This window comes from Oncorhynchus nerka, linkage group LG9a (assembly GCF_034236695.1).
Source record: "Oncorhynchus nerka isolate Pitt River linkage group LG9a, Oner_Uvic_2.0, whole genome shotgun sequence".
In the NCBI taxonomy this organism is placed as follows: Eukaryota; Metazoa; Chordata; class Actinopteri; order Salmoniformes; family Salmonidae; genus Oncorhynchus; species Oncorhynchus nerka.
Genome location: NC_088404.1, coordinates 45,116,833 through 45,140,599, shown reverse-complemented (window position 1 = coordinate 45,140,599; position 23,767 = coordinate 45,116,833). Strand labels below are relative to the sequence as shown.

At 40.6% G+C, this 23,767-nt stretch overlaps 1 protein-coding gene across 2 annotated transcripts in view; it reads right to left on the bottom strand.

The window, feature by feature from the left end:
• enc2 (ectodermal-neural cortex 2) overlaps positions 1-12,208 on the bottom strand; it is a 44,893-nt gene extending 32,685 nt beyond the window's left edge. The window contains exons 1-2 of one of the 2 annotated variants that reach the window (XM_029668314.2): positions 12,065-12,208; positions 6,697-6,821 (exon numbers count right to left, since the gene is read on the bottom strand). In XM_029668314.2, the coding sequence (XP_029524174.1) occupies positions 6,697-6,760 (64 nt within the window). In that variant the 5' untranslated portion in view covers positions 6,761-6,821; positions 12,065-12,208. The remainder of the gene's footprint in view (positions 1-6,696; positions 6,822-12,064) is intronic. The other variant, XM_029668315.2, reaches the window with a different exon arrangement.
• Positions 12,209-23,767: the final 11,559 nt, after the last annotated feature.

The following is a 23,767-nucleotide window of genomic DNA, read 5'->3' as shown; positions in this document are numbered from 1 at the left end:
ACTATCCCCCATAGTACAAAAGTCAACCTATTCTATTCTGTGCAATAAATAAATATTCCAAACAGTCTGGGACAGTTGTGGGATGCGATAGATGCCAAATTAATACAACCACTAGCATAAAAAAAAACCTGCTTTAAGCAATGCGCCCCGATGCAACAGAGAACGTTTAAGCTTAAAATGTTGATCAACAATAAGACTATTTCTTCACATTATAAGCACAGCAATGCACACACGGCAGAAGGCTATAAATACGAATGTTCCATTAGCAGGAAAACACCCATCTCAAGTGACCACAATTGCGATTTTGCTAGTACTGCTTTTATTACAAAGGTGCATTTTTATTATGAAAATTATCTTCCCCAAACTTGAAACTGACTTTCTGCAAATGTATGCCAGTTAGGCTCTACACCCGTTGCAAAGTGGATTAATGTGCTTAATTTGAAGAAGTTATTTGGCCACTTTAGTTGTGATACAACCCTGATTGAAACATATGCCTATGAGCTAGGCTACATGAGGTGTGATTATGATTTGAAAAAGTAGCAAAAAAGAAAAAAGCATGCACTGTTTGCATTAAGCTGGGTATCATTCACAAGTGATAATATACACTGCTCAAAAAAATAAAGGGAACACTTAAACAACACAATGTAACTCCAAGTCAATCACACTTCTGTGAAATCAAAATGTCCACTTAGGAAGCAACACTGATTGACAATAAATTTCACATGCTGTTGTGCAAATGGAACAGACAACAGGTGGAAATTATAGGCAATTAGCAAGACACCCCCAATAAAGGAGTGGTTCTGCAGGTGGTGACCACAGACCACTTCTCAGTTCCGATGCTTCCTGGCTGATGTTTTGGTCACTTTTGAATGCTGGCGGTGCTTTCACTTTAGTGGTAGCATGAGACGGAGTCTACAACCCACACAAGTGGCTCAGGTAGTGCAGCTCATCCAGGATGGCACATCAATGCGAGCTGTGGCAAGAAGGTTTGCGGTGTCTGTCAGCGTAGTGTCCAGAGCATGGAGGCGCTACCAGGAGACAGGCCAGGACATCAGGAGACGTGGAGGAGGCCAGGCGGTAGGAGGGCAACAACCCAGCAGCAGGACCGCTACCTCCACCTTTGTGCAAGGAAGAGCAGGAGGAGCACTGCCAGAGCCCTGCAAAATGACCTCCAGCAGGCCACAAATGTGCATGTGTCTGCTCAAACGGTCAGAAACAGACTCCGTGAGGGTGGTATGAGGGCCTGAAGTCCACAGGTGGGGGTTGTGCTTACAGCCCAACACCGTGCAGGACATTTGGCATTTGCCAGAGAACACCAAGATTGGAAAATTCGCCACTGGCGCCCTGTGCTATTCACAGATGAAAGCAGGTTCACACCAAGCACATGTGACAGACGTGAGAGTCTGGAGACGCCGTGGAGAACGTTCTGCTGCCTGCAACATCCTCCAGCATGACCGGTTTGGCGGTGGGTCAGTCATGGTGTGCGGTGGCATTTCTTTGGGGGGCCGCACAGCCTCCATGTACTCGCCAGAGGTAGCCTGACTGCCATTAGGTACCGAGATGAGATCCTCAGACCCCTTGTGAGACCATATGCTGGTGCGGTTGGCCTTGGGTTCCTCCTAATGCAAGACAATGCTAGACCTCATGTGGCTGGAGTGTGTCAGCAGTTCCTGCAAGTGGAAGGCATTGATGCTATGGACTGGCCCGCCCGTTCACCAAACCTGAATGCAATTGAGCACATCAAGTCTTGCTGCATCCACCAATGCCACGTTGCACCAGACTGTCCAGGAGTTGGCGGATGCTTTAGTCCAGGTCTGGGAGGAGATCCCTCAGGAGACCATCCGCCACCTCATCAGGAGCATGTCCAGGCGTTGTAGGGAGGTCATACAGGCACGTGGAGGCCACACACACTACTGAGCCTCATTTTGACTTGTTTTAAGGACATTACATCAAAGTTGGATCAGCCTGTAGTGTGGTTTTCCACTTTAATTTTGAGTGACTCCAAATCCAGACCTCCATGGGTTGATAAATTTGATTTCCATTGATAATTTGTGTGATTTTGTTGTCAGCACATTCAACTATGTAAAGAAAAAAGTAATTCATAAGAATTTCATTCATTCATTCAGATCTAGGATGTGTTATTTTAGAGTTCCCTTAATTTTTTTGAGCAGTGTATTTTACAAGTGATATTGTCAACCATTACACTATTCTTGATTTAATCGTCTTCACAAGTGATGCGTCGATATGACATTTTTGGATGGTACAGATATTTTCCGCGCCCAAAGAAAACGATACCGATATTTTAGCTGCCTTTTAAGCATTCTAGTACAGTTAAATAGTAAACACACACACATGGACACAGCGGTCTAAGGTACTGCATTTCAATGCAAGAGGTGTCACTACAGACCCTGGTTCGAATCCAGGCTGTATCACATACGGCCGTGATTGGGAGTCCCATAGGGCGGCGCACAATTGGCCCAGCATCGTCTGGGTTTGGCTGTCAGTGTCAATAAGAGTTTGTTCTTAACTGACCTGCCTAGTTAGAAATAAAGTTCTCTCACACACCAAAAAGTTATTTTGTTGGCATTTACTTATGTCCCCATTACCAGTAAAACATCAAAACCTATGTCTTTCTAGCACTTACTTGCTGTGCTGTTTTGTTGTTCAGTCATTTCATTCTCAACCAGGATTTCTATGGAACGCTGTTTGGGTCTTTGCGTGTCAAACAATACTATTAAACGTGTCAAATAACACTATTTGACATGTCAAATAACACTATTTGACATGTCAAATTTGACATGTCAAATAAGCTTGTTGACCAATCAGGACCTGAATATGACTGCACATCATAATTGAATGTGTTCATACATTTGACATAGTTATTACACATTGATTACGCTGTCACTCATATGTCACAACGATTCATCGAGATGTATGCTATGATGCTGGTAAAGTTGTCTGGCACACCTACAGTGCTGTTCATTAAAAAAAAAGCTAGCTAGCTCATGGATGAAAACTACATTCCCCCAGGACCAGGATTGAGAACCACTACACATCCTATAGAAATGTTGCGCAACATGAGCTCTCATGAAGTGTTTGATTAGATTTGCATTGGTGTCAGAGTGATTAGAGGGACAATAGAGTGCTAATAAGTACCAGGCAGTTAGCACATTTGGTAGGCTACTATTGACCCTCAGCAGCATCAGAGCTTGGAGAAGCCTAATTACCGTAACTAAACGTTCAAATGGAATTTGACTGCCATCATGACTCGTGACCGCCAGTGTGGCAGTAATACGGTCCCCAAAACACCCCTAGTCACAGTGACACAGTGGCATCATAACTTGGTGAACTACAACAAGATAGATTTCAGGCATTCATAGCTAACATTAAATATATTTTGTCTTATTTTACTGTTAAATGAACCTTGCATTGTTATATAGATTACATATATTTCAGGTGGGCTTAAAGGGTACAGTAGCACAAAAAAGCACTCCCTCTATACTGAATGTAAATGACAATAAATAAACATTGTTCAATATGATCACAACTAACTGTGCATAATATTGTAGTCTGTAGTGTTTATGTATACCCCAAACCACTGGTTTCCAAATAGTTTAGTAGTAGACTTTGCTTTCACCATAATCACAGTTGTTCCCATCAGGCCCAGTATGCTCCTATTAGGCCTGGTTTGTATTGACACAAATTGGGATAGTGTGTTGATATCCCTAATATTCAATGATCAAGAGCATCATTTTGTTGTTCAGATTTATGTTGATTAAAAACATAAACTACAGTGACACATTATGCATCTAGCTATGGTGCGATTACCAAGATTGGAAACCTCTGTACTCTCTCCAAGACTTTTGGAGTGGACAGGTAGTCCTTGATGCAGAGAGAGAAGAATAAGATCAGGGTTGAAGGATAGAAGACCTACAAGAGGTGACAAAAATGCAAACAAATGAGGGACAAGAGGATGACTATTGGGTGACTGCTCATGCACTTCTGGGTGGGGGCATTGTCATATTGTTGTCCTTTATTCATCCAGCTGATCCTGTTTTTGGTCCACCAGCTGTCCATTTGTAATACAGTGGAGGGAGGTTTGAAACAGTCTTCATATAGGCTTTAAGACGACAAGCTGTACTAATTAACAAGAATAGCAGTACCAATTAAGCCCAGTCCAGACTTTTTATATATTTAATATTATAAAGATTAAGTCTTATTAAAAAAAAGGTTAATTAAAAAAACTTTGAGAGATTCATCTATTATTTTACCTCGACTTAAACACATTTTTTTAATAGAGGGCAGTACATGTTAGAAATGTCTTAACTTAGATTTTGGTGGGGTTAATAGGTACACTGACCCAATACCTCCATGATCATGTTAAAAATTAAAGTTTGGTAATACATTACATAACAAAAAGTATGTAGGCACCTGCTCACCAGAATCATGGGCATTAATATGGAGTTGGTCCTCCCTTTGCTGCTATAACAGCCTCCACTCCTCTGTGAAGTAGTGAGGAAATTTGACAAACTGAGTTGTTGGAAAGGTGGCATACTATGACAGTGTCACTTTGAAAATCACTGAGCTCTTCAGTAAGGCCATTCTACTGCTAATGTTTGTCTATGGTGATTGCATGGCTGTGTACTCGATTGTATACACCCATCAGCAACAGCTGTGGCTGAAATAGACAAATCCATTCCCTGACGAAGGCCATGCAGCCGAAACATATATATATATTTTTTAATTAAAAACTGTTTCCATTGAATATGCCATACAAATAAAGGCGTTTTAAAATTAATTAATTATATGAAGTGCCTTGGTCCTCCTTTCTTTTTGATGACCAATTTACAACTTTTACCAAAGAGCACCTTGTGTCTACCAAGATCTACTATTGTGTACCTTAGCAGCGCTTCCCTTCCTCCTCTTTTTCTACAAGCCAAATCCACTCATTTGAAGGGGTGTCCACATACTCTATATATACAAAAGTATGTAGGTGTAATAACTTTATCTATCATCATATGTATAACATATGATGCTCCAATGTGTACTTAACCATAAACATCAATGCCTTTCTTAAAATCAATACACAAGTATATTTTTAAACCTGCATATTTAGCTAAAAGAAATCCAGGTTAGCAGGCAATATTAACCAGGTGAAATTGTGTCATCTCTTGCGTTCATTGCATGCAGAGTCAGTGTATATGCAACAGTTTGGGCCGCCTGGCTCTTTGCGAACTAATTTGCCAGAATTTTACGTAATTATGACATAACATTGAAGGTTGTGCAATGTAACAGGAATATTTAGACTCATGGATGCCACCCGTTAGATAAAATACGGAACGGAATAAACGTTTTTGTTTTCGAGGTGATCGTTTCCGGATTTGGCCTAAGGCTCGTATTTCTGTGTGTTTATTATAGTTAAGTCTATGATTTGATAGAGCAGTCTGACTGAGGGGTGGTAGGCAGCAGCAGGCTCGTAATAGTCAAAGGTATATGGTTTAGAGAGAAATAGCAGACGTGTTATAATTCCTGTAATAACTTGCGGCTGAACTTGAACTTCCGTAGAGAATGTCTTGATCTACTTCAAATAAGGTCTGTGTTTCGTACAGGCTTAAACCGCCTCTGCGTTTTGATATCCGTGTAAATTTCACTAGGATAAGGTAAGGTTTGTCAAAATATTTTCATAAATCCACTCTACAAAAAAAATGATCTTCGCTTATATTTAGCCAATATTGATCAGAGTTACTTTGTCCTATGGATATCTACACAGTTATAAAATTGGCAAGGTGGTGTAAGCCTACATGAAACACAGACCTTATTTTAAGTGAATCTAAAAAGATCCTATGGAATAAATTAATGAAGGAACCGCTTTTCAGATTTTGCTAGGTGTCATGGGAATTATGACTCACACTGTGGTAGTCAATTCTTACCAAGCCCATTATTAAAATAGGATTTCCTGCATATAGAAATGACAGTTTTTGTTTTCAAAAAACAATCATTCATGTTATTTGAGACTAAATTGATTTTATTTATATATTAAGTTCAAATAAAAGTGTTCATTGTTCATTCAGTATTGTTGCAATTGTCATTATTACCAAAATATGTGTAATATATATATATAAAAAAAATAATTTTTAAATTTTAATTATTATTATTTAAAATCGGTATCGGCTTTTTTTGTCCTCCAATAATCGGTATCTGTATCAGCGTTGAAAAATCATAATCGGTCGACCTCTATACTCTACCCTGACATGTTTAAACCATGTCTGATGGAATTACCAAGTTTTCACTCAATTGTTTGAAAATCGCAATTCATAAAATCGTAACTGCAAATATCTGAAAATAAATAAATAAATGCATTTAAATATTTTGTCCAAATCGTGCAGCATGTTGATGTGCTGACATGCAGTTTGAATTCCGCAGCGGAGAGGGGTTTGGGGTCAGTTGTGGCAGGTTGGGGGGAGCAGGCAGGCACACATACATACATACATATATCAGCAGGGTGATTCACAATGTCAGGTTGACAGGAAACACAATGCATGGGTCAGTCACAAAAGATGGGGCACATAGCAAGCCGTGCAGATGCAGAGGGGAGGGAGGGGGCGCATGGAACGATGGGGTGGACAGTTGGGGTTTGCCAAAATCAAGGGGGGCTGGAAGAGGGGGACGTGCAGCCAATTGTCCTATACCACTTACGCCGGCAAAAGTTGCTGACCCAGGTGCAGGCACTGACAGTGAGGATCTGAGGGGGGGTCTGCATCGGTCCCAAAAAGTGTTCCCTCTAGACTCTAGAGGCTGAGCTGATAGAGCTGCTGTGACGTCTGAGGGGTGATAAAAAAAATGATTTATAAAAAAAACAAAAAAAACACATGATTTCCATTTTGCTTTTTCTTTGTGGGGTTGCCTAACTGGCTTCTCGTCTGTCTATTCAACTTAAGAAAAGTAATTTTCTAACAGAAGGTAAAATAAATCAATATCACATTAAGGATAACTGCAATACAGGTCTAGATTGACGGATTTCAGCTTACTTCCAACACAGCGGCAGTTTCATTATGATATACATTTATGCCCATATCGTCCAGAGACAATAAACAAAGCATTTTAAGTCAGAAGGGAAACAGCAATACAGCTTGTGTTCGGACATAACTTAGGCCGGGTAACCACAACATGGCCAAAGGAGTTCCTGTGGTGATTGATGTTATTGCCAATAGTAACTGTCAGTCAACCCCAGCGGGATTGGGACGTTGCTGAATCATTCACTGTGAGACTAGACCTAACCTCCAGGACATTCACACATGAATGGGACCTTTAAATTACATTGCCACTAGGCAACCTGGAAACAAAGGTCCCTATTTTCCATCTTGTTTCTTCCCTCAGTACACATCTCAGCCCTTCTGACTGAATGCCTTTCCAGGATCTTTTCACAGAGAGTGTTGGTATTCCAGTGCTACTCCTCCATGTCAGAGACAGGGAGGATGGAGGAGGACGGGGGGCTTTTTCAGGGCGAGTCAGAAGCTGGCAACTTGTCTCTGCGTTAGTAATGCTTAATGGATCACCAGCTGGCTTGCAGTCTGTCCTAATATCCAAGAGCTTCTATCAATCTGCAGGGACTCGACCAGGAACCAACGGGAAATGGCTGGTATCTGTGCAACTGAGGCCATGTGGGTTCAAACCATCACGCTACTTTGACAGCCAACGAGTGAGTCTAATGACATTGTGTTTGAAATAATGGCTCAAGGGAGTCAGGGACATTCAAGCCAGCAGCTTTCAAAAATGAGATTCTCCTGAGTAGAATAGAGGTGATCTTTGGGGGTGGGGGTATGAGGAGTTGGGAGGGACTTAATCCTTCAAGGCTGAGAAACAATGGTTATAGAGGCCACTTTGCCCTCCTTGTTCCCAATGGACCAGAGAGAAAAGCCGAACACTAAAAGCAAGAAGAGACTAGAGCAGGATATTACTGGCACTTACAATCTAAAACAGAAATAATTATATTCTGGACTGAATCTCCTATCTAAAGTGCAACCAACTTAATAATGGGTCTGCGAACTTGTGCGACTGGGAAAAGGGAAAATCCCTGTCCCAAGTTGTGTTGTCAATGCCATTGGTCATTGCAAATGAAACAATTTTCTACAACTAATGAGGCTATTTAGTTTTACTGCAGCACTAATATTAGCTTTAGTTTCTGAGTCTCCAAGGTCCCAGTTCGCTCCTAGTCTTATTATGTAGACCTGTAATTATGCAGTAGGGGGCCAAATAACATCTATTTTTCTTCTTAGAACAACTTATTTACGTAAATAAAATCCACAGTATGTAGTGTGTTATGATCATTATTAAACAGAGACCTTAAATGACATCCCTATATGCCAGCCATCAAGATGTAGCTAGGCTGATGAATCATCTTCAAAACCTGGGTGGTGGGCAGCTAGCCTAACTTCCCATCCAAACCTAGCTAGCAGATTGTAACGGGCTAATGTGATGCTCCATTAGCCGGTACAGGTTAGCAATACAAAGATCTACACCCATGCAAAAATATGGTACAAAACATGGATTTAAAGTAGAACTGAGTATTTTAGCAACATGAAATCTTAAAACTTGTTCATGTACACTCCCAGGTAGAATATCTTTTTTTATTTTTTATTCTGACGAGCGAGCACTTAGATAACCTATACTTGCAAAAGTATGTGGACATCCTTCAAAATTTGTGAATTTGGCCATTTCAGCCAAATCCGTTGCTGACAGGTCTATAAAAATAGAGCACACAGCCAGGCAATTTCCATAGATAAACATTGGCAATAGAATGGCCTTACTGAAGAGCTCAGCAACTTTCAATGTGGCACCATCATAGGATGCCACCTTTCCAACAAGTCATTTTTTTTTTTTTTTTACCTTTATTTAACCAGGCAAGTCAGTTAAGAACAAATTCTTATTTTCTTATTTTCAATGACGGCCTAGGAACAGTGGGTTAACTGCCTGTTCAGGGGCAGAACGACAGATTTGTACCTTGTCAGCTCGGGGGTTTGAACTTGCAACCTTCCGGTTACTAGTCCAACGCTCTAACTACTAGGCTACCCTGCTAGAGCTTCTCCGGTCAACTGTAAGTGCTGTTATTATGAAGTGGAAGCATCTAGGAGCAACAACAACTCAGCCACGGGGTGGTAGGCCACACAACCTTAAAGAACAGGACCGCCGAGTGCCAAAGCTCGTAGTGAGTAAAAACTGTCTGTCCTCGGTTGCAACACTCACTACAGAGTTCCAAACTGCCTCTGGAAGCAATGTCAGCACAAGAACTGTATGTCGGGAGCTTCATGAAATTGATTTCCATGGCCGAGCAGCTGCACACAAGCCTAAGATCACCATGCACAATGCCAAGTGTCGACTGGAATGGTGTAAAGCTCGTCGCCATTGGACTCTGGAGCAGTGGAAATGTGTTCTCTGGAGCAACGAAGCACGCTTCACCATCTGGCAGTCCGAAGGACAAATCTGGGTTTGGTGGATTCCAGGAGAATGCTACCTGCCCAAATGCATAATGCCCACTGTAACATTTGGTGGAGGAGGAATAATGGTCTGGGGCTGTTTTTCATGGTTCGGGCCTACCCTTAGTTCCAGTGAAGGGAAATCTTAACGCTACAGCATACAATGACATTCTAGACAATTCTGTGCTTCCAACTTTGTGGGTCCAACAGTTTGTGGAAGGTCCTTTCCTGTTTCAGCATGACAATGCCCCCGTGCACAAAGCGATGTCCATACAGAAATGGTTTGTCGAGATCGGTGTGGAAGAAATTGACTGGCCTGAACAGAGCCCTGACCTCAACCCCATCAAACACCTTTGGAATTAATTGGAACGCAGACTGTGAGTCAGGCCTAATCACCCAACATCAGTGCCTGACCTCAATAATGCTCTTTTTAGCTGAATGGAAGTAAGTCCTCGCAGCAATGTTCCAACATCTAGTGGAAAGCCTACCCAGAAGAGTGGAGGCTGTAATAGCAGGACGCTCTGGCCGAGGAGTAGGGTTCCTCACTATTGGCAGTCAAGCACACAAGCTAACTGGCTAAAGTTGGCTAGCTTACTAGCTACTTCCAGACACAAATGAGAGAGCACCTCACTCTGACCATTTTACTCGCCCTAGCCCGAGCTGGTTAGGCTGTTTTCATGTTATGTAGAATGTTAGTGACTAACTGTGCTGCTGGCAAAAATTTGATTACTTTCTTTGCTGACACCAGTCACTTTCAGCCGGTGTTGCATGTTCGTAAATTCATCAATTAATCTGCACTCTGGTACACTCAGACGTTAGTGCTCTAAAATCGGAGTAGACAGGCGGAGTGAATTTACAAACACAAGAGATATGCTAACTGTGGATAACAGTCGTTCAAGTTCAGCATAGCTAGCTAGCAAAGCGATTTACATTTTTTGCAAGCTAACCAAATGATACCTGTATCTAGCTGTAGCCACTGAAAAAAGTTAGTCACTCAATCACTTACTCCTGCAATGACATATCATCCTCCCAGCAGCTAGCTAGCTAACGTTAAGCTCTGTGTTTTTAACTTGTTAAATAAATAGCAACATAAATAGATAACCTAGCCTATTAGCCACATTATGACGGACTTGTGATCATTTCCTTTGCTAGTTTGATTGTATTGACATTCCCTGCCTTAGTTACATTTGTCCGTTTTTGTCCAAAATATTCAACTGAAACAGTGCATCCATTATGGGTGGAGGCAGCAAACAATGTACCAGGCCAGCTGTGATTTACAACCTGATAGCAATATTTTCGACTACCAAGAAATGTATTGGTGAATTATATTAATCATGCATTGAACTGCATCCATCTATTCTACCATCAATGCCTTACTCTGTCATGGAATTTTGAATCAAATATAACCTTTTTTTAAAACCTCTTATAAAAGTTGTTTTTGAAGCATAAACTGTGAATGTGATATTATGATTGTGTGCGTTTCATATCTGCAAAGTAGTTAAAATGCTGTCATTTCCACTTGAATATCTTTATGAGTTATCTGGTTTTTGTCGAACCACCTGCAACTGGACAGACATTTCTAAGAAATGTTAACCCGAATCGAGAATTTAGACAGTATCTCCAAAGACATCACATGGAGCATCACATTAGCCCGTTACAATCTGCTAACTAATAAAACTAATATGGTAACAAAGTATCACTTAACCTACAACTGTTGAAACAACTCAGGGACCTCTAACCAACAGCAGTTTTAACATTTGTTAGAATGAAAACAAAAAGTGTGTGTGTGTGTGTGTGTGTGTGTGGGGGGGGGGGGAGAATCCTTCAGATTTCAATGGCTATTCAATGATTCAGTAATTACTAGTAACGTTAGATGCTAATGGATTTTCAGTTTTGTTATTGAGTGGGGATGTCAATTGAGTTAGTCCATATTAAAACATCTAAAAAGTACTAAAAGTTGAATACATCCAAATGTGGTTTCTTAGCTAGTTGGCTTGGCTAGAAAGCTTCCACATGCTATTGGACCGAACTGACCGAACAGTCAAAGCATCCCAATACGTTGCACTGAAGGATAGCTTCAGTCTGATTATGATTGGAAAAGCTCACATTGGTAAGGGAAGTTAACCTGGCTGCTGACATAGCCACGGCCAAACATCGTTTTATTTTGAAAATATAAAAACTACGAGGTCTGCGCTTTCACGATGGTTTTGTAAATGAGTAACGTTAGCCAGCTAGTTAACCTAATCTACCTAACCGCTTTGCAAGCTAACTACAGTAGCCTGTTACATTAGCTAGCTAGTGTTTGGGGGGGGGTCTAGTCTAGAGTGACCACAAAGTGGCACCAAGGAAACAAGAGTAACCTTGTTTTAGCTATCTACCTAGCTAGCTAGTAACTTATACTAGGAAAATAAGTTATTCAACAGCCTAACCAGGCACTTCGCTAGGCTAACAGTTAGCAAGCTAGCAAACAACCCAACTTTAGCTAGCTAAATGTTACCCCTGTTCTGTCAAGACTTTAGTCAGACAAGCTAGCAAACATTATCCACATAAACGAACATTTGTAAAGTAATAACGCTTAACTGTATACTCACATAAATATGGTTGTTAGACGGGAACCCAAGAGGTGTACAGTTTCTGGTCAATTGCTAAAGCCATTATTTAAATTTCACTCTAGTAGTTGAGGTCCTTTCAAGCCACTTTGTCTGCAGCTGAGTTCTGTCTGAGGTGGGAAATCAGACAAAATCATATCCAGTGGCCTCGCATTGCAAGTGATTGACGTGTCCTCACCCAATCCCGTTAACCTATTTCATGCAAATCTGCACAACAGCCAATAAAAGTAGACCTTTCTGGAAATGGGCGCGATTTTGACAACTAGTACACCAATCGAATTGAATGACGAAGTGGGTTTCGCCCTCTTCCTCTTGACAGTAACAGCAAAACAATAGCACGCCCGTCGACAATTAATTACAGTACAGAGATACAGTAATTTGCAAGAACGCTCGCCACAACCTCTATAATTTGTCTTAAATTACTGTTTTTCTCATGTCTTCCCACAAATGTTAGGGCACTCTCTCCCTAGCCATGATATTACTCGAAAAACAAGGCTTTTTACAAAATATGCCACATCAACTCAAAAATGAAAAGGAACAAGTTAAACCATCTAACAAGGAAAAATACAACATGCTAGTTAATCTGGTAGGTATTTTTATTCGGTTCATTTTTTGCACTGCGACTTGATATAGCCTTTTTTTGTGGTGTGGGTTCATCTATCATTTTGCATTTACCTAGTGTAGAGTTCCCTCTAGTGGAACTAAGCCTACAACTGTACCCCGCTGCATACATTTTTGCATATAGTGTAAATAAAACGTCACTTTGTCCACAGAAAAGCCATTTTCAAGGGAATTAATAAATCACTTACAAAAGGAGGTATAAGCAAGCAAGGTACATTATGCAGTCCAATAGAGATAGGCCTAGAGAATAAACTCTAATGAAGTTTTAGGAGGAACTAGTATAGAATTGAAATGAAACAGTATCTATTGAATGCAAGAGGGCAACAGAGAAACATACCTAATACTGGTGCTTGCTAATTAAGTACACTTGAGATTTGTACTGCTGCAGGTACAGTGCCTTCATTTAATTGTCTTTTTTTGTTGTCAACAATCAACACAACATTCTCTGTCATTTCAAAGTGTAAGAAAAATGCTAACATTTGTAAACAATTAAAATAAACAACATTTTTAACACTAGTATATATCTTGATTATATAAGTATTCAACCCCCTGAGTCAACACATGTTAGAATCACCTTTGGTAGCGAATACAGCTTTGAGTCTTTCTGGGTAAGTCTCTAAGACCTTTGCACACCTGGATTGTACAATATAAAAAAAGCATTTTCAAGATTAAATTAAACAATCATGTTAAACTACATTTGTACTCCTGAACTTGCCATAACAAACGGGTTGAATATTTCTTGACTCAAGATATTTTGAGAATTTGAGATATTTAATTGTTTATTCATTTGTAAAAATGTCTAAAAACATAATTCCACTTTGACATTACAGGGTATTGTGTGTAAATTCAGTCTGTAAACACAACGAAATGTGGAAAAAGTCAAGGGGTATGAATACTTTCTGAAGGCACTGAGATTCCTCTTAATCTGAAAATATATTGGTTTGTCAGCAGTTCTTTACTGAAGCTCTTCAACATCAGTATTATAAGCTAGGGAAATATGAAAACTGAAAACTGACACATACAACCAAGCCATTTTCAAACCTCAGTGGTTGTTTGGCCATTATAGCATGGCAAAAACAGAGATTGAGGATACATTTGAGGACATAGAGACAAAGTATGTTAGCCAGTCCCAAATCAGACATTAGCCCATTCACTTGGACCCAACTCTTTATTGTTGGCAGATCTGATGAAACTGCTAGAGGGAGGTGGGAGCAACAACACAAGACATGTTCTGAAGGATCAGACTGAGGTGTGCTCCCATACTGTATCAGGTTAGGTTAGATATGCTGAGTGGGCTGTCTCTCACAGTTCATAGTAAATTAGCAAATGTCAGGTCATTGAGCTGGTTTTGCAGCAGTCCCATATTTAGATGTCTGATAGCTATCAGTGAAACTGAATAATGTGTTGAGAACAGCCTGTGATCTGGCACCAGATGGATTATTAAAATACATCTATGAAAGTAGGCAGAGATTTGAACAGCTGGGAGTGGTATTTGCACCTTCAGTTGCTTGTTTGCCATATTATACAGCCGATTTGGCACCAACATTTTTTTTTGCAGAACAGAATGTTTATTGCGCAAAGGCTTCATGACACGGCTCATGGTTTGTGAGCAGATTAGTGAGCAGATTCTCATATGTGTGATTGACAATGACGTTCTGGTTATCCATGATTATTCTGTACAATATGTTGACTCTGCCTTATCAACACATTTTGTTTACCAGTATATTATTTTTGGGGTTAAATACACACAGGGACAATATCCCTTTACCAATCTATTCAGTAGACTAGAGGGTAGTTATCCCTGCAAACATACTTACCCCAACAAACGTGCTCATCTTGATCCTCTCCTGAATAACATATATACAGTATTGTGTAGTATTAAACAGTAACATGTAAATGTGACTGTATGTTTGAACTGCTTTATGATATCATGTGGTTTACCTGGAATTCACTTGAAACAACTTGGTGATAACAGTCTAATTACATTCTTATCACCTATGAAATAAAAAGTGTGGTGAAAGTAATCTATTGAAAGGCAGTGCATCTGATGTTAAATTATTGTACATTAACAACGTTGCTAGTACTAAAAAGTCAGAAAGATGAGAAGTGTGGCTTTTTGGAGGTTTAAACACACCATTGGAGCAGTAAAATTTGAATTCAGACTGGTGGATTCTGTATCCATCTGGTGTTATTTATGTTGCTCTGTATCCTGCCATCTGGTGTTTTTATGTTGCTCTGTATCCTGCCATCTGGTGTTGTTTATGTTGCTCTGTATCCTGCCATCTGGTGTTGTTTATGTTGCTCTGTATCCTGCCATCTGGTGTGTTTATGTTGCTCTGTATCCTGCCATCTGGTGTTTTTATGTTGCTCTGTATCCTGCCATCTGGTGTTGTTTATGTTGCTCTGTATCCTGCCAACCGGTGTTGTTTATGTTGCTCTGTATCCTGCCATCTGGTGTTGTTTATGTTGCTCTGTATCCTGCCAACCGGTGTTGTTTATGTTGCTCTGTATCCTGCCATCTGGTGTTGTTTATGTTGCTCTGTATCCTGCCAACCGGTGTTGTTTATGTTGCTTTGTATCCTGCCATCTGGTGTTGTTTATGTTTCTCTGTATCCTGCCAACCGGTGTTGTTTATGTTGCTCTGTCCCTTAAGAAAAGTAGAGAAAGGTTGGGGTGAAAGATATGAGGCATTGAGACAGAGTTACTCTGAAAATGTGAAGAATCATCATAGATGACCACTGAAAATGTGTCCAGGCGCATTGCACACCTTTGACCTTTTTCTAAGTACATCCTTTCCTTTAATGGTTGTATAACAAGGGTCACTTTCCCCCTTTGGATTTGGACCAAACTTCTTCCTACCAATGAGTAAGACATGGTGGTTGAAAAAAAACAGTATCAATTGTTTATATTTGAGAAGTATGAAGTAGTGCCTATAAGTAGTATGAAGTTGTGGCTTGTAGTATTGCTTCTCCATGCTCTCTGAGAGGGCTATCCACATGGTACAATTCTCACATGAAGACTTTTCCCACAAGCCCAAAATGTTGATGGAGAAATGGGCTTGGGACTAAAATATTATGACAACCCTAATAGAACCCAATGTCATTACCATTGCAAAACACTATACAGTGTGTGTTTGGGACTTTTATCATTGAAGACCATTAGAGACCATAACATTGCAACCATTAGAACTACTGTAGCCTAATGGTTTGCTTGTTCACCAAGAATGGTCTTACAGTAACTAATCTAGACCCTTTTTTAAGTGAATACACCACACACAAGGGGGATATTTCGTGGACACAGATTTAGTGTAAGACTAGGACAAACTGAATCACTTTAATGAAGGACTGGCTTGAATTGCAAGGATGACCACACAATGTATTTTCATCATGAGCCAAATCTATTGATTTTCTACCGCAAGTTGCAAATTAAATGTTGTGATTTATTTAATAAACACAATAGACTTTTGTCACGTCTAGTCCCGCCCTTCCCCTGTGGCGTTCTCTTCCCCTCTGGCGTTCGACGTCGCTGGTCTACTAACCATCGGTCCTGGCAACCACCATTACGCACACCTGCATCCCGTCAGTTACACGTGGCCCTCATTACTCCTTGATTACTTAGCCTTCTTATAGCACTCTTCTGTTAGTAGTAGTTAGGCAGTATTGTTTGTGTTTCATGTCAGACACTTCTCTTCTTTTGTATCATTCCATGTTCATTGTTTTTAAGCTCACTAACTGCACCTGCTTTCTGACTCCCTGTGTCAATGTTACAAAAGTGGATTACAAAATCAATGCTTATGTCACGACTTTCACCGAAGTCGTTTCCACCTTGTTCAGGCGGTGTTCAGCGGTCAGCGTCACCGGTCTTCTAGCCATTGTCGATCCACTTTTCATTTTCCATTTGTTTTGTCTTGTTTTCCTACACACCTGGTTTACACTTCCCTCATTAAGTGTTGTGTATTTAACTCTCTGTTCCCCCCATGTCCTTGTGTAGAATTGTTTGTTTGTAAGTGCTTGTGCACTATGTTAGTGGTGCGCGTCAGGTTTTGTACCCATGTAGGTTCTTTTTTATTTTCCGTTGGTTTTAAAATTAAACTGCTCCGGTGATTACCTATTTCTGCTCTCCTACATCTGATTTCACTGCCACCAGTTCCGCAACACTTACAGCTTACTTACAAGCCCTTAACCAACAATGCAGTTTTAGTATTTACTAAATAAACCGATGTAAACAAATAAATAAAATGAAGAAAATAGGAAAATAATTAAAGAGCAACAATAAAATAACAGTAATGAGGCTATATACAGGGGGTACCGGTACAGAGTCAATGGGTGGGGGCACCGATTAGTTGAGGTAATTGAGGTATGTACATGTAGGTAGAGGTAAAGTGACAATGCATAGATACTGAACAGAGTAGTAGCAGTGTGAAAATGGGGGAGGGGGGGTCGACGCAAATAGTCCAGGTAGTGATTTGGTTAGCTGTTCAGGAGTCTTATGTCATGGGGGTAGATGCTGTTAATAAGCCTTCTGGACCTAGACTACGCGCTACGGTACCGCTTGTTGTGCGGTAGCAGAGAGAGCAGTCTATGAATAGCGTGGCTGGAGTCTTTGGCAATTTCTATGGTCTTCCTCTGACATCACCTGGTATAGAGGTCCTGGATGGCAGGAAGCTTTGCCCCAGTGATGTACTGGGCTGTATGCATTACCCTCTGTAGTGCCTTGCAGTCGGAGGCAGAGCAGTTGCCATACCAGGCAGGGATGCAACCAGGCAGGGATGCTCTTGATGGTGCAGCTATAGAATTGTTTGAGGATCTGAGGACCTATGCCAAATTTTTTCAATCTCCTGAGGGGGAATAAGCATTGTCGTACCCTCAGAGGGCATAGCGGGATTTCTTATAAGCATCCGGGTTAGGGTCCCCTCCTTGAAAGCGGAAGTTGTACCCTTTAGATCAGTGCGGATAATGCCTGTAATCCATGGCTTCTGGTTGGGTATGTATGTACAGTCACTGTGGGGACGACGTCATCGATGCACTTACTGATGAAGCCAGTGACTGATGTGGTGTACTCCTCAATGCCATCGGAAAAATCCTGGAACATATTCCAGTCTGTGTTAGCAAAACAGCCCTGTAGCTTAGCATCTACGTCCTCTACGTCCGCTTTAGTATTTGCTTGTAAGCAGGAATCAGGAGGATAAAGTTATGGACGATTTGCCAAATGGAGGGCGAGGGAGAGCTTTGTTCGCATCTCTGCGTGTGGAGTAATGGTGTTCTAGAGTTTTTTCCCCCTCTGGTTGCACATGTAACATGCTGGTAGAAATGAGGTAAAACGGATTTAAGTTTCCTAGCATTAAAGTCCCCGGCCACTAGGAGCGCCACCTTTGGATGAGCATTTTCTTTGCTTATGGCCTTATACAGCTCGTTGAGGGCGGTCTTAGTGCCAGCATTGGCTTGTGGTGTTAAATAGACAGCAACGAAAAATATTGATGACAACTTTCTTGCTTAATATTATGGTCTACAACTTATCATGAGATAATTCACCTCAGGCGAGTAAAACATTGAGACTTCATTCATTTTACATTTTGTGCACCAGCTGTGTAGCGATGTAGAAAAGTGTAGCAATTTAGAAGGAAACATGGCACTTTCACACTACTTTATAGTAAATAATGCAAGTGACTTCAATTATTAATTTCTTTGAACAGGGGAAAATAACCACCACCAGATTCACAGGGAATCTCTTTCTAGCTACAGAAACTTCAGAACAATCTGAGATGGTGGGTTGCTGAAATGAGGACCGACTCTTTTGTATTCAGCAGGAGATATATACAGCATTAGTTTCCCTTCTGCTGTGTTTAGTGTAGTGCAAATCCAACACGTGGTGCGTGTTTCTGACTTGAGCCAAGAGTTGTGATATGCCAGCCAAGCCATGCTATTCATGCACATCTGTGACTTTGATACCCTGCAAGTCTCAACGCTCTATAGCTGCAGAATCAGAGTAAATAATACCTGTAAAACACTTGATGACAGAAAAGCTGAAATGAAATCTTCATGAACTATTCTAATTGCTTGGTCAGTGTTCATTTAAAGAATGTGTTTCCAATATCCCAATAAATGAGTATCACTTTAATATGGTCTATTATTTCATACCTTATGGTCTAGCACAGGGATGGGCAACATTGATGGGGGTGGGGGTCACAAAAAATCCTAACTCATCATGAGGGGCTGCAGTGGCTCAGGGGCCTGCGTACCCACATCCTTACCCACACATGCAGTCAGATCTGGCTCTAGCCTTTAGGGGGCCCAAGTGAAATTCTGCCATAGGGTGGAGAGAAGATTTAGAAAATGTTGAACTAACTTCATGCATTTCTACATATTTTGCCATAGGGTGGAGAGAAATTATTGCAGTTTTTAATATGATATCTTCTTGAGCGTGACTAACAAAATCAATGGTGCTCATGGTCGGTAATTCGACCATTATTACTACTAGTTTAGATAGCTGGCTAGACTAACTTACCAATCTAAAAAATGTTAGCTGACATGGGCTAATTGAGCAACTGACAGTCACGGGCAAGAGAAAAACTGATGCACAACCAAATTTCAACAAAAGGCCGTCAGTTGCCCATCCCTTGAATAGATCATATGGTACATGTGATTTCGATTGGAAAACAATGGCTAACTAACCGATTCAGCTCATGTGAATGAAACCATTCTATTTAACCCATTTGAATCCTGAGTGCTTATACTGTAGAATCTTGTGTATACCATTACATTGCTCTCAAATCATGCATTATTTAAAAGAAAATTGAGTTTAGAGTTCACGCTTTAAAAAAAGAATGCAATTCCTGTTTAAATGTTATCAAATTATATCAAATGGTATAACCAATGCTTCTGGTATATCAGATTCCTCTAGGAACAGGTGTGCACCTACGATACTCTTGAAAAAGTGGCCAGAGAGAGGGTGTCATTTCAGTGGCTCTGTGTGTTTTCAGTCCTCGCTGCACATGTTCCAAAGTTTGTGTGCGGTGGAGTATATGTGTGTGTGTGTGTGTGTGAAATAGTTGTCGGTGTCGAGGGGTGGTGTGGGGGAAGATTGCAGGGGGGGAGGGAAGGGTGCAGTGCGCCAGAGGAGCATTTGGCCCAGCACCTAGAGAGTGGTTGGATTTCATGGCCCTCTCTTCATGCCTTATGGAAAATGCTATTTCAGCCATCCTGAGCATGCCAAGTCCTGTGTTGGGCCGATTGCTCACGTTACAATCCCGGGTGATGAGCAGCTCTGAACGTCAGAATACAGGGCTGCCTGAACCCCTCCACCCCTCCATAAATCTCATCTCTCTTCCATGGAAAAAAACAGAGCAGAGCCATTACCCCATTACACCTTGCTCCAGTTACAAGGGTAATGAAACTGAAGGTACATAGACCATTCTGGGTGGCTAATGGGGAAAAAGATGGCCCCAATTCTATAACCTCGTACAATCATCCGGACATCTCGCGAGCTTACATTCTGTTATCAGTCTGGTAATTGCGAGGCTACCAATTCTGCTAATGGTAACTTGAACTAATAAAACGTCCCATAACGGTTTGATAGAGAAGTGCTGTTGAGGCCATTTGTCAACTAGGAGCTAAAAAGGAATACATCTTCCAAATGAAAACAGAGGAGTTTTCTTACTGTCACCAGTGCAAAGGGACAGTAGGCAGGAATGGACTTGAGATCAGATGGGCTGTCCTGCCCATCCTAGCACACACTGTCATTTTCACTTCATTATCAGCAACAGCAATGTTGTTCTAACAGATTGGACTTAATCGGACTTTGGATTTATAAAACGAGTAAAGGAATATGTGGCTTTTATTTCAGAAAGCCCTCCCAAACAAAATCACTGAGAGCGGTTGAAATCGTTTAATCCAGCAGATCATGCATTCATGGCATACCAAGGTTATCTTTCGCTAAGCTCAAGGGTTGACAAGTATGCCCTCTCAAGGATCTCAGTATCCTTTCTGTGCTATGGGGAATGTGTTGTAACACAGAATAAAAACAGGCCTCAAAATGTGAATTAACAACATTGTTATCCTCACCAGTTAACTTATTGATGAGCAACTGTGGCATTACCTCTAGTCACTGGTGTAATGTACTTAAACCTTGTGTTGTCTTAAGGGTAAAAAAAAGATGACCCACCACTATGTTTAACAGCAGAGAAAACCGCTTAAATTATATTTTTTCAACTTGAAATTTCAGGACTTTTCCTAGAGTGATCCCAACATTAGAAAAAGTGAAACATTGACTTTGTTCATATTTCCATGAAAGCTGTACACCACCAGAGTATAAAGATTGTCTTAGGGTCATTTTTGACAGTTATAAAATCATTTACACACCACAAAAACTACAAAGACACACACACACACGCACCCAATGAGAAATTGAGATTATGTGTGCTACTGATTAAACTCAGTCAGCATCTCCTGAAGAGGAAGATTCCCATGGTTGGCACAGTTAGAAAGAACAAGCCTGAGCTCCCCCCTGCACTCCTCACAACAAGGGGGAGAGAGGCCTTCTCATCAAAGTTTGCCTTCACCCCACCACCACTCTAGTTTCTAATGTGGTCCTCCTGAGCACACTGCACAAAACGGCTGAGATCAATGATCTTGAGGACAGGAAGCACAACAAAGGAGGTGTGGACAACCTGGACAAGGTGATTGGAACTTACAGCTGCAGGAGGATGACTGCCCGCTGGCCCCTGGTCATCTTCCATAACATCATTGATGTGTCCTTATACAATGCCTTCGTGATATTGAGCAAGATCAAAACTACCTGGATGCCTGATAAGTGGAACAAGAGGAAGGTGTTCCTGGAGCAGCTGGGAAAGGCACTTGTAACCCCACACATTCAAAGAATGGGGAGCACCTCCTCTGCACAGCAGCCTCTTCAGTGCTTGTGAAAGCTGTTCAGGGGGCTGAATCTTGTCCTGATCCACCTTAGGCTGCAGCTTGGGCAAGCAAGAGGAGGAGATGCCAATTCTGCCCCCCACCCCAAAGAAGAACTGTAAAATAAATACTATGTGCTGCACATGTGAGAAATACATCTGCAAAGTCCATGCACACACACTTGCATACTGTCCTAATTGTGATAATAAGTGTTGATTGATTTATGTTCATCACGTTTTTGTTTTATATCTATTATTTTATTATTATTTATTGTTGTTGTTTATACACCTTGTAGGTGGGGGCAATGGTTGAAAAAATGGGAGAAGACTAGTATTTTGTAGTTTAATTCCTCATTGTACAGTATATAAGAATATATCACTATGTTGCCAAAAAAGTTCAAGACTGTTATTGTTTCCCTTCAATAAAATGCATTCAAAACTACTTTCTGCACATTTATGCTACTTTCTTGGGCTATACAAGTGCTATCTCTTGCTAAAAATGGTATGTAGTACCTTTAGCACTAATAATAATAATAAACCTCTACTTCAGTAAAGAAAACAATAATGCCAGGTGTGTTGTAATAAAAAGGAGTGGTGTCCACTCATTAAATGCAGTCTTTCTGCATTGTGGAGAGGGAAAACCCAGATATTCACAAAGTTTGTGATTAATGACAGGTTGTTTCTTCATGCAAAATAGATTTGGGGTTTAAAATTCAATTAAGCTGCTTTTTTTTAGTGGTTTAGTGAAGGCGGGTCATTTTTTAACCTTTAGGACAAGGGGAGTATACAGAATGTTAAGACTACTCAAGGGTTAAGTAAAAATACTTTAAAATACTACTTAAGTAGTTTTTACTGTACTTTACTATTTATATTTTTGCCAACTCTTGCTTTTACTTCACTACATTCATAAAGAAAAGTATGTACTTTTTACTCCATACATTTTCCCTGACACCCAAAAGTGTTATTACATTTCAGACAGGAAAATGGTCCAATTCTCACACTTATCAAGAGAACATCCCTGGTCATCCTTCCTGCCTCTGATCTGGCGGACTCACTAATCACAAATGCTTCATTTGAAAATGATGTCTGAGTGTTGTAGGGTGCCCCTGGCTATTCGTCATTTTCTTTTGAAACTTAAGTACATTTAAAACCAAATACTTTCAGACTTTTACTCATGTAGTATTTTACTGGCCGACTTTCACTTTCACTTGAGTCATTTTCTTTACTTTTACACAAGTATGACAATTGAGTACTTTTTCCACCATTGCCTCTAGTTTAGTTCTAGACAGAGAAATAAACCCAGCCATTTATGTCTCCCCACATTCAGCAATTGCAATTAGCTTGTGAAGGCCTTTAAATACAAAGTTACAGTATGTCTGTCGGTCAGGATGTGGTTTGTCCATGAGAACACAGCAGTACAAGTATTACTTTGATACAAAACTTGTCAAAGATTTCAAATGGTGTTTGAATGTCCTTGCATCAATGTACCATTCATTTGCTGCTGTTCCTGCTTACAGTTTGTATAACAGATGGAACTGGTCTCTGTTGTATTTTTAACCGTAAAGCTGTTCCCCTATAGGAGGTTGATGATTGTTATTTCTGTAGTTATGCTGCTACTGATTTATGAAAGTTAAAGCTGGATAATTCGTAGTACAACATGAGAATTGTGTATAGCCTTCCCACGACCTTGCACACTCCTCTGATTTATATATGAAGAGTGCTGGTGCTTGGTATGAGGATTTAGCCTCTCAAGCCGGCCTGATCTCGCCAGCTTAGTACTGTAGAATATGAGTGTATTTGGCTATTTAACCTTATACTGAAGTGGGCTACATCAGCGTCACACAGAGTGTTTCTTGGTAGTCTTAAACAAATCTACTTTGAAATAAAAGTCTACACCTCACACACATGGTGGTGGGCTTACAAAAAAGAAGACCATGTCAGATATAGAGTTGAATGTATAATATTTTGAGTTTGCATCCCAATACTACAATTTATATACATCACAGAAGACTGAAACAACAAAACCGTTTGAAATAGATTAAAATAGAAAAAAATCAAATAATGTTTATTAATGATGAAATTATGAAAAATATTAAAGTCATTCCACCATGAGGCCAAATGCAGGAGGCACACAGTGTAACCAAACATCCATGGCTAGC